We start from the raw sequence: 12,509 nt of genomic DNA, 5'->3' as shown, positions 1-12,509 counted from the left end.
TAACAAAATACAGAAGTTTTCACAAAAACTTGACATTGCTAGCAGTTTTCAGCACCTGCCAGGAAAACGACAGGGTCCTTTTTTTTTTCAATTTAAGATTATGAGGGGTTAGACCCCTACACACTTGCTAGTATTTCATGCTGACTAATAATAAACTTGTTTATCAGCATTAAAATTTTACGATTAAAAAGTATTAAAAATTAAAAATTTAATAATTATGATCAGGGTTGTAGCTACAGTGGGCGGTTTGTGAGCGGCAGAGCTTCAATTTTAGCACTAGAGCCCACCACTCAGAGGCCAAAATTGCTCAGTCCATTGAAGCAAAAAATTGCCAAATATGAAAATTGTATGGACTGCATGATCCCAGAAAGTGAGGAGGGAGGGTGACTCACAACAATTTATTCTTTTAATATTTTGGTCTGATCATAATATAATATTATTTCAGCATTTTGGGTAAAGAATAACAAAATCAAAATCTAGTGGAAATCATACATTATGGCTTAAAGTGGTTGGACATTGACCCTTTACTGCCTTCTTTTTTAATAATTTAAATCTAATTTCATCTTATTTTTAGTCAATGCAAATTGCTCAAACAAGCGATACCTGACCAATTTCAGTCAATTAATTTAATTTCCGAAGACAATCAGTAATTAGTAATCCGATATAAAATGCACCGACTTATAGTATGCTCGCAATTTATACACCCAAGTAAAATATCATGCGGAAATGCTAGTAATTTGTAATACAAAAAAGTAATTATTATAGATCTATTTCCTTGCACAGGTCTGTATTAGAATACATTAGGCCTATTTCCTTCAAATTTACAATGAAAATACATTAATATTAAGTCATAATTCTGTTAAATTGATCACTCTTTTTATATTATTTATAGACATTGTTATTCTATTCTCAAAAATATACCCCTGGAAAAAATTATTGCATTTTTGCAATATAAGGTTCCATTTTATTTGTGTAATGAGCTGCACAGGCCACTCATTGTATACCGTTTCTATGGTTACCGAGGTCGTACAGAATGCAACAGGCAATTTTATTATTATTTTCACTAGTGAAGTAGTTAAGAGTTGCCAAACTTGTGATTTGAAAGCCCAATTGGGCTACTTTTGAAAAAAATTTCCAGCAGCTTTAAACAATTTCCTGCCCCATAGAAACCAATGGTTAAGAAAAAAATTGGGCGACTTTTCAACATTGGCTCCCGTTACTTCCGGTAGTTTCCTGCCCCGTAGAAACCAATGGCTAAGGAAAAAATTGGTGACTTTTTGAATATTTGACCCACGATTTGGGCTGAAATTTATTGGCAGCCCTGGTAGAATTTCCCTGACATGGCTTGCAAATAGCACACAACATTTTATTTCATAAAGGTTACCTTTGTTATTTCAACACTTTGCATGGGCCTATTAATTGTATAAATACATTTGACTATTAGGCCATCAGCAATGAATTCATAGTTTCCTGTTGGAGATCTTGAGAAGGGGATGAGGTCACATTTCATTATAATTCATTATTCATTATTTTGCATCATTCATTATTTGCTATTTGTAGAGGGTTATATACAGATTCAAACAATAAAACATGTTTCAAATGAATTACCCTACTGCAGCATATCATAGGTTCACTTTGCTCATATTGTGAAATCAAAATCTTTGTAAATAAATTACTATTATTGCAAGCGCATCTAAAAATGCTCCGGAAAGGGATGAGGGATTCTAAAATTTCCATTATTTAGCACATGCTCTAGTCCCCTACTGCTGCAAAACACTGCTAAAATACTTACAAGAATGAGACAGACATAACTGACAAGTCAACACTTTCATAATGACATCAACTTCAAGAAAATTGAGATTTGAAAGAAAATAATGAAAGTTTTGTCCAGTTTTAAAAAATGACGAGCGCTCCAAGTCCAAGAGGAAACTATGAATTCATTGTCGTTGGCCTTATTGAAATTACATGTACTTGCAATATAGGGCTGAGCTCATTTGTAAAATATTCTAAGCCGATTTTTGGTTTTTAAAGCTTGTGAGGAAAATGAAATTTATGGTAAGGGACCGTTCACAAACACTTGTAAGGGGGGCCTGATGCAAAAAGGGGGGCCATGAAAAAAATGACCACAAATTTTCCTGGAAAAATTGAGTTTATATGCTTTTCTATGGGGTTGACCCATAATTTTCATGTCAAAAAGAGGGGGCCCTGTAAAGGGGGGGGGGGCCGAAAAATTTTCGCGACAATTTTTTTTTGCATCAGGCCCCCCCTTACAAGTGTTTGTGAATGGTCCCTAATTTATTTACACTTTTAAAGGAGAATTGTTATACATTTGCAACGTCCCTGCATGACGCAGTTTATGTCCCAAATTCAAAGCTAGACGTTATTTTGCAACAAAAGACATTTTGCCTATTTGTATACATTATTAACAAAGCAGAAATAAGTTATAGGCCTATATCTGCACACTCAGACATGATAGAAAGGCCAGGTTTTGCGATTTTAGGTGAGCGAGTGCAACGCTGTCGGAGGGCTCACCATAAGTTGCCCATCTGAGTGTGATTTATAGCTCACCTTATAAAATCTGCCAGCTAGACTCTTATTACTAAGTATCACATTATTTTATCATAAGTGCAGTTTGTAGCACACAGCCCACCTTAAGTAACATTTCAAGGAGTGCAATTTCTGGGGATTTCAATTTGTGTCTTCAATTTTGCGTTTGGAAAAAACAAGACTTTTTCACTAAAAACGGATGGATGGTGAACACTCACTTTGATATACATTGTACATGTAGCCTGTATAGCATTACTGGAGGAAATAAACTTATTTTGAAGCACAGTTTAAGGTAAACAACAGAGCTTTGGTATTGTGAAAGGTGTTATAAGTGCTAGTAGATGTGTTTGGGGCTTGCTTGATAGTCTATGTTTTTGTTTAATTTGAGTTAAGGGATCCAAAATGAGCGTTTATTATGCTTTTACGACAGTATTTTTTGTGGGACATGAGAGCACCTCAGACCTATCGAATTGCATTCTGAATACTGAAGCATGTCTTTCTGATATCAAATAATTTTCATTTTTTTTAAATCACAATATAACACAAATTTTATGACAAATTATAAAAATTTGATATTTTTCAAATTTTGATATAACAGTCCTCGGTAAATTATATAAATCTAATGATATATTCTTAAAGTGTATGTAGCAGGGAGGAAAAGCCGACGGTCAATTGAAAATTTTGACCTTTCATATTGAAGATATGGATTTTTTCCCAAAAGACCTAATTTTTTTTGTGTTTTGGGAAAAAAATCCATATCTTCAATACGAAAGGTCAAAATTTTCAATTGATCGTCGGCTTTTCATCCCACCTACATACACTTTAAGTATAAATCATCAGATTTATAAAGTTTACTTCAAGTACTGTTAAATATCAAAATATCAATTTTTAATGATTTGCCATGAAATGTGTATTAAATTGCTAATTTCAAAAATCAAAATTATTTGATATCAGAATGACATTCTTCATATTCAGAATGCAATTCGATATGTCTGATGTGCTCTAATGTCCCAAAATAAATACTGTCCAAACGTTCATACCCCAGCCCTTAAGGTACAAAAATGTACCTTGGAAAGTAATGTGTGCATAACTTTATTTACCCGGTAGGATTTCTTTTATTGTCAAAGTACTGAAAGTAGTGTACCCCAAGAATAGTGTGCCCTTTGACTAGTTCGCAACGCAAACTTAAAAAACCGGGCAAAACAGACACATCATTTATCGGTATGACATTTTCGTATTGGTGCTGCCCTATTTAAGTTTGCACTGAAGTGCCATCTCAATTTGGGTGCGCTGATTTGGATCATGTGCTAATGAATTTTATTTATTCTGGATAAATAATAAAGTATTAATTACAATTTCAAGCATAGGTGTTTAGGCAAGAAGTACAAGAAGCTGCGTAATTAATATTATGACAAACATGCTACTATTTAAACCACAGGAGCCTTGTATTTTTTAGTGCAAACTCTAATTGAAATCATGCAATGACGTTGCACTAGCTTTTTGTATACAGATCATCCCATACCGTACTAGCAGAGCTAAGTACGGTATGGGTTCCTCGTACTACCCTTTGACATGTCAATGTGGTGCCGTTGAACATGTAACTGTCAACCACATACAGGGCCATAGCAAGGTAAAAAATATTGCCGGGGGGGGTCAAGAAATTTGGGTGGCATCAGGTTTGGGTCCAAATTGATATGATGTAGTACACAAAGAAATACCTTACGATTTGCTCAAATATTAGGGAGCCCATGGTAAAATAGCAAAATGAAATAAAATCTAATTGTCAATTTTTTTTTCACAAAAAATGAAATTGTCAATTTACGAAAAATTCCCTCAAAATACCACCCGGCACTAAAAATTCTCTAGCTACAACCCTGATTATGCAACTTACAAAATAATGTCACCCCCTAATAATAATGAATAATTGATTGGCACAACAATACACCTTTTACATGCAATAATCTATTATTGGCTTTGTATTCAGGGAATGGTATGCAGTCCAGTGATGTCATGAAATCAATAACATTGACAGGATTTTAGTCATCATTAAACTTCATTATGTTTTCATGCTCAGGATGGCATCCATGGGGGTTGTATTGTGGGTTTTGTCAAATAATTACGATTGAATAGGATTTACTACAGCAGTGTGTGTACATTATAATTGAATATCCAATAGCACACTGTATGTTAAATATGCACCTTTACTTTGTGGTTGTCAAGATGGGTTTAAAAAATATGGTTTGCTTTCAAAGAGGTTGGACCAGGCCATTTTGGAATTTGCTGCCATTCTTTATTTAACATTCGGCCAAAGCCAGGCAAAACCCAATTCACCCTTTGCACGGATCTGCCATCTTGCTACAAAAACAAGGTCCTCCCAAAAGTTCATTTTTGTTTCACGCTTTTTTCTAGCAACGTGCGCTATAGAAGGTTTTTGCAAAGAGTATGTTGCAATTAAAGCACACGTTTGACAAGCATATATATGCACACGCAATACATGTTGCGGGTAGAATCTCGTTTTGAGGTTAATGTGTGATTGACAAATAGTGTGTGCTCAGAGGCTAATAAATTAAAGGGATGCCAACCGAATATAATGGGACAGGGATATGGGAAGAGGTCCAACTTAAAAGGAAACAGAGCACCCGCAAAAAAACCCGTAAGGACCTGCGGTATTCAAATTCATATGTGGCAACACAGGGCATTGAACTCTGGCCGCAGTGGTGAGAAGCGAGTGAGAAGACCACTACACTAACCAAATATCCGTAATTAATGCTAAATTCCAGATTCAACATATTTGATTTTTTTGTGAAGGTCTAATACGTGAGCATTACAAAGGTTTACGTGTGTGGTGCTTACCATCCATATTTAATGGCACAATGCATTACATGCCTAGCTGTTACAAACATTTTGAAATTTGAAATTCCAGTAAAAATTCAGCATTTCACAATTTTAGTGGAAAATAAGAAATATTAATATTTACTCGAAACAATGGCTGTGCATGCAGCATGCATGAATGAGGCCATAAGTGTGAATGTTCCCACTACCACAGGCCTTGAACACGTCACTGTCAGCAAACTTTAAGGCCAAGATACATCATAAGAAAGTACATATTATATATCACATTTTTATATAAATTACTCCCGTTTGATACTAAATACTAATTAAAGTATGCATGGGCAAGGTGGCCCAGCGGTCTAATACTTCACATGGTTGTAGGTTTGAGTCCCTGCGGAGTCAATGTAATTGTGCACTTAGGCAGGCTCTTCACCCCTATTGCTTCTCCCCACCCAGATGCAAATGGGTACCTGCTTTATTCAATGCCAGGAAGGTAACAGACTCGCTGATGGAGGTGCAGCGATCCTCCCGCAGCACTTTGCGGCAGCAGCCAGCTATATATGGAAGGAGTCTGACAGGGCCCAATTACTTCTAAAAAAAATAGATGGGCGTTCCAGCCCGTTTATAAAGGTTTGTCCCCATCTAGATCTCCCAAGTACTTTATCATGTTGTACTTCAAAATCATGGAATCCTTCAGGGTCATCCAATTTCATTTTATTGATTACTGGATAATATAATCATTATACAATGTCCTCACTGTTGGTAATACATACATATATTATGTACAAGTCTTCAAGACTCCTGGACATTATTTTTTTAGAGTACAAATCAATTTCACTTTGATTACTTATGCCTCAATGCATCTGGATGACCTACATGTAAAATGTAAATAGCAGTCCATATGCATGGCTCCATTTGCACAGGTTTTCAAGTATTTCAGATCAGTGGTGTAGCCAGTGGACTGGAGGGCCCCCAGCTCATCATTGCCACGACGGGCCTTTGTGGAAAAAAACCATTGGGGTCAACAATAGAAAATCTTGTGTGCACTGCTTGTGCTGCCCTCCCCGCAGTTTAATAGTTCTGCTGTAGTGTTATAATTGAAGACCGAATTAAAAAGACTAGTTTGCGTATGACGTCCTGTCAATCAGACCAAAAATGCCATACTGTGCAGGTCAGCAACCAATCACGGCGCGCCTTTGTCATGACGTCAGACGCAAATTAGTCTTTTTAATTCGGTCTTTAATTATAGTCTTTTCATCTTTGATCTTTGCAAGATTTTTCAGGTTATCTATGAGCCTAATTTAGTCTACTAATTAACCCATAAGCCAGACCCTAAATATGCTAACCCTTATGCAGTTACCATTACCAATTGCATTCTGTATCTAGTTGGAAGGTCCTTCTGATATCAAATAATTGTATTTTTTTTAGAAATTCATGGTATAATACATATTTTATGGCAAATTATTAAAAAAAGTCACATAATCAATGATCCTAGGTCCATACATTCAAATCTGAATGAGAAAATTGTTATTTTTCTTATATATTTTTTTACAATTTCTGGAATTTAAAAAAAAATTGGGGGTGGGACTTAACTTGAAGGTGGGACTATACTTTTCATCGGTATGGCAAGTATAATATTTAGAAAATAATATAGAAACAATAAGATAAACACAATGACCTAGAAATACATAAATTTCAAAATAAATACACAAAATCAAGCACAATGATATCATGTATACCAGGGTTCCCGTTAAGGTTTTAAAAATGTGCGTCCGTAATGACGCAAGTTTGCTGACGAGGTTGCAAAAACTTGCGTCCAGACAGATTTTTGTGCATCCATCCACATGCATCTGAAATTCACGATTATGACGATACACACGCATTCGGTCTACACCTCATCAAATGTTGATTGTTAAAAAAAATAAAAGTGCATTTTCGCCGTGATATTCCATCTCCATTCGCTATGATAATTTTTCTCATTTCTGTGTCAGTTTTGGTCCAAACGTGGTCAAAAACAGGTGCAAAAACATGAGCAAAGAATGTCAATCTTGAGCAATTTTCGTTCAGACTTTCACTTCCGCGTTTCTATTTTTAAATTAACGTGCTGTTGATGCTACAAAAAACTAAAACACGCGCTGCCAAAAATAATACGAAAAAGGGTTATCATTTGGATTTTGTCTTTAAAATTGCTTTTATTCATCGTAACAATAATACTAATAAAGGAAACCTAGATTATTTATGAGAAAATAAACTTAAAATATTAAAAATTGAATATTGTCAGGTTGTGATAAATAATTAAATAAACACCGCACGTTAGCGGCACGTGCTTGCTTGTAAACAAAACAGCTGTACACTGTACAGGCAGCGATCGTTCGGAAAGCATGCAAAAAGTGCACGATTTCCTGACGTTGCATTTACAAATATTGCAGAATTTACTTCAATTCTCAGCAGGTGGGTCAAAATTTTGGGGCTTTTATTATCTTAAAAATATAAAAGAATACAAATTGCTTATTTTTATCATCAATTAATGATAAAATTTCGAAGTTTTGTCTGCGTCCAAATGCATGTGACATGGACGCAAAATACTTGATTAGCCATGTGAATTTGCGTCCAAATTTGTAAAATACGCGTCTGGACGCAATGACGCACACTAACGGGAAGCCTGAATTGTATACATGTAGAAACAATAAATTAATAAACACGCTCAAAAATTAAATTTATTGCAAAAAATAATTAAATTAAATAGGCCTCCAATTAAATGTACTGTACATGCACATAAATTTCAAATCACTTTTTCAATGCCACTGTATTGTACATAATACATTTATCAGTGCCAGAGATATTTCATTGCAATAATACAGTGGTTGGTGCCTTTCTAGTTTTTCTATGCATATATCCAATAATCAATATGCCTAATGACTATCCGCAATCAATCATGTCAACCATGTCAACCGATGCAACCTGTTGCACTGTCAGAGTGAGCGCTACATCGCTGTATGACTCATTTATTGGGTTTGCCTATAGATCACATGGTACAGTGGGAATGGGAAATAAGCCTAAAACAAGAACCACACCTTTTTGACCACACCCACTGAAGACTAGTATTATTATGCATTGTATTCCTAGTGACCAGCCTGATCACACCCATCATTATCAAACCTTGAGAGATATTACAAGACGAAATTTGGTATATTAAAATAATAAATTATTGGTTTCAACGATGAATGTACATGTATGAAATGTTAAAGGCCTATTCAGTGATTTGCTCATCCTGAGGATCATAAAAATCATCAAAATTAAGATTTTGGCACCTATGTTAGTGTCATAGATGTGCCAATATACAGTAGCTGTGTATTCAAGACAAAATGTGACCCGATCTGGTCCGTGGGGGCCAAAGGAGGCATTTTTGAAAATTGAGTTACTGTAATTATTACATTATACATGTACTTACAATAAGCTATCATTTACTGTAAACACCAAAGGCCTAGCATACTTGGTTCTAAAGTTATGAAGTTTTTTGATGGCTATTTTCTTATGTATTTTATTGTTTTTTACTCCATATTTTTACCATTATCTCAGTTTTAAATTTGCCGCCTTTGGCCCTCATGGACCAGATTGTGTCACAAATATGACCTTTTACATGTACTCTTTAATTTCTCTAACTTAAAAACTGCTGTTTTCCTTGGGTTTTTTACCTTAGAATTAAATCGTTCAAAAATACCCAATTTTAATGACTTGTCCTTCTCATTCAGGCAACAACAATTTGAACTTTTTACACATTCACTGGGATCACTAAATACGGCTACGCCTTTAATAACTGTGTAAAGAAACTTGGAAGATAGTATTATACCATCACAATGGTCCTACCACAGATAGAACACACAGGCATATTTGTTTTCAGTATTTTGATACTTAAATTGTCTCAATGTGATTTGATTTCTTCAATAATAACTGTTCAATAAAATGACAACAGGAAGACTTCTAAAATGACATTTCCATTTAATTCCTCAGGCAGTCCCTGGGTAAATAGAACACTGTTTGTGGAGCTCTGTGAACTAAAATTAGGCCAAATTATAGGCTTTGGGGCTAAAAAATTCAAAATTTGTCCAAATTTGGGCAATGCTCTAAATTCCAAAAGACAGTCCCTTTATAAAGTCATTCATCTGTCAGCACAAGTATGTAGTGTTTAATGTTGTTTGGGATCAGGCCCATTTTCAGGATATTCTTATTCACGACTCAAGACTCAGTATTTTTTATTAAACAAGTGGCCTAGACTGACTACCAATTCTTTCTCATTCATAATTGGTGGCAATTCTTCATCGTTTTATGTGTGAAGCCATTTTCTGAGAGTTTTTAATAGGTTATGCATATTCAAGGAAACATAGAACATGGGAAACAACAACCTGTTGGAAGAGACAAGACAAAAGAACCATTTGTCTTTCAAAACACTAAACAGCAACTCACCTTTCTAAAGAAACCTTCAGCTCTAACTGCCCTCTCCTTAGCTTGCTCTTCAAATTTCTGTGCTAATTTCCTGACGGACTGATGTCCAGCACCCGGTATAATCACTAATTTGAGTCTACTAGATCCACGCACAAATACCTTGGCATCATCTGAATGTCTAATTTGTATTCCATTAATTTCTAACACCATATCCCCTCCTTTCATCCCAGCTCTATCCGCCGGGCTTTGCATTTCCACCACTTCTACGTACACAGGTCCGCCCCCTATCAGCGTCATTCCATAGCGTCCATTTTTGTCGCGCACAAGTTCGCACGTTTTGACGCATGATACGACTACTATACTTGGTGGAATACTGGGGCATTGCTGCGCTAATGATTTGATACCATTGGCAGATAATTGTGTCACATTCTGATTATGGAGTTCTACTAACTGGTCTCCAGGCTGTAAACCAGCATTATGTGCATGACTACCAGACTGAACGGATATAATATATGATGGCGAGTCTCCCCCGATTGTGAATCCAAATGCCTCCGGCCAGTCCTTGTTATTTAGCGGCATTGGCAGTGGAGGGCGCTTGTAGTATTTTGGTGGTGACGAGTTGTTGGATGTGGCTCGTGAGTTGGCTGTGGACTGTTGAGATTTTGGTCGTGATGGAGGTTTGGATTTTGGCCGCGAGCTTGTGCTACGCGATGATCTTGATGATATTTTGCTGGGCATTGTGTGAGTTAAGCTCAGTGTTGCCTGAGTTCTGAAAACAATAAGAAAAACGTAATGTTAGTGATACATTCTGGATGAAAATCAATGCTAGTGTTCACATTATTTCAAAAATATGTAAAGAAAATGTAACAAACATGTAAAATCAAACAAGTGAATGTGAAAGAAAGGGGAAAAAAAGAAAAACAAGGGTATAGCAGAGGTGTAAGTGAAGTAACGATCCACTCCCTGAAAACATGCAAGCCTATAAGGCAAGCACCTTGCCAAATTTTCTGAATTCTGGGGGTGCAAGTGGACTTGTCTAGGGAAAAGGCTCCAGTGTATCAACCCCTTCAAAAAAAAAAGGATTTGGGCTATTTTATGACGAATTATCATCATCCAATTCCGGAAATGTGAAAAATTTTGTCCACATTTGAGGAATTCAGGGAATTTCCGTAAGACTTACACCTCTGGTATAGAAATAAAAAGAAAAAGCAAACTAAAATTGAACTTATTTACACTTCCTCTGGTAACAACTTGCGACACCACTGCTCAGATGTACTTCCATTTGGCGTGCTTGTCATCTGAGGCTCCATTTGGAAAAATGATGACAAGCTGTCTCGACCTGTTCCACCTATTGCTGTCCAATTGGCATTTCTCTTGGTGTCCGCTATATCACCCAGCACAGACATTGCCTGCTGAGAAGTCGTTAAACTTGTTCCACAAGAACAGTTTACGCAAGATTCACAACAGCACTTCATCATCATCAAAAATCAAACAATGCAAATATGGAACTTCACCATGCTCCTCACATCTGCTAGAGTATAACTCTACATCAATTCCAATATTTCATGGATAGCAAGTTCTGCAAATTTGATCCAGGAATAGAATTAAAAGTTCATCTAAACTGAAAACTTGATCCAAGCAATGCTAGTGATTTGCTACCAAGATGTAAAATGATCCTGGAGAAAACAATACATCATTATTGAAGTGTGCAAAAATACCAAGCAGCAGTCTGGTGGTCCATCATTTTCATGTTATTTTGCCGATTATGCCTCACAGGTCTGGAATATATACTGCATGTTTCAGTGCACATACATCTAAACAAACACCCATCACAACAACTCAAACTTTCCTGAACATGATCAAAGAACATGAAAACAACTCCCTAAGTTAGCTACCTCCTTCTTTACCAACCACTGTTTCACCCGACCTTTCTTGACCTTCGTAAAATGAATTATGTGCTACTGCTACCAGTATTTATATATATAAACTTTACCCACCATTCACTTTTAAACCCACTGTAAACGATCTTAGTTGCTATGGTAACTACCCACTGTGTAATGAGCTGGAAAGTTTGATAGTTCATGTTACATTGCCCTCCACTCTCAAATTAGATCCTAACTTTCCAGGCATGTTTTCAAAATCTGCGTAGAACTGGTTGCAAAGTACCTGGGGGTGGGGGTAGTTTCCAGGATCTGGTTTCAGTTCCTGGGGAGGGGGTTCCAGGATCTATGTAGAACATGGTTGCAATACCTCAAGGGGGCTGTTTGCCTGTTTCCAGGATATGTTTAAAACTGGTTGCAGTTCCTTGAAGGGGTGCTGTTTCCAGGATCTGTGTAGAACTGGTTGCATTTTGTACCGGGGGAAGCTGTTTCAGGATATGTTAAAACCGGTTTCCAGGATCTGTGTAGAACTGGTTTCAGTTCCTGGGTAGGGGGCTGTTTCAAGATCTGTGTAGAACTGGTTGCAGTACGTATACCTCGAGGGGGGGGGGGCTGTTTCCAGGATTGTGTAGAACTGATTTCAGTTCCTCAAGGGGAGGGCTGTTTCTTGAGGAGGGAGCTGTTTCCAGGATCTGTGTAGAACTGGTTTCAGTACATCAAAGGGCAGGGGGACTGTTTCCAGGATATGTATAGAACTGGTTGCAGTTTCTTGAGGGGAGAGGCTGGGGTTTTTTTCAGGATCTCTGT

At 36.6% G+C, this 12,509-nt stretch overlaps 1 protein-coding gene across 1 annotated transcript in view; it reads right to left on the bottom strand.

The window, feature by feature from the left end:
• LOC140164658 (delphilin-like) overlaps positions 1-11,147 on the bottom strand; it is a 56,907-nt gene extending 45,760 nt beyond the window's left edge. The window contains exons 1-2 of the mRNA XM_072188002.1: positions 11,056-11,147; positions 9,844-10,591 (exon numbers count right to left, since the gene is read on the bottom strand). Coding sequence (XP_072044103.1) covers positions 9,844-10,591; positions 11,056-11,132 — 825 coding nt within the window. The 5' untranslated portion in view covers positions 11,133-11,147. The remainder of the gene's footprint in view (positions 1-9,843; positions 10,592-11,055) is intronic.
• Between the last annotated feature and the right edge of the window lie 1,362 nt (positions 11,148-12,509).

The sequence above is a fragment of the Amphiura filiformis genome, chromosome 11 (genome assembly GCF_039555335.1).
Source record: "Amphiura filiformis chromosome 11, Afil_fr2py, whole genome shotgun sequence".
Taxonomy (NCBI): domain Eukaryota; kingdom Metazoa; phylum Echinodermata; class Ophiuroidea; order Amphilepidida; family Amphiuridae; genus Amphiura; species Amphiura filiformis.
The sequence above is the reverse complement of the archived record's forward strand: the minus strand, read 5'-3'. Positions and strand labels throughout refer to the sequence as shown.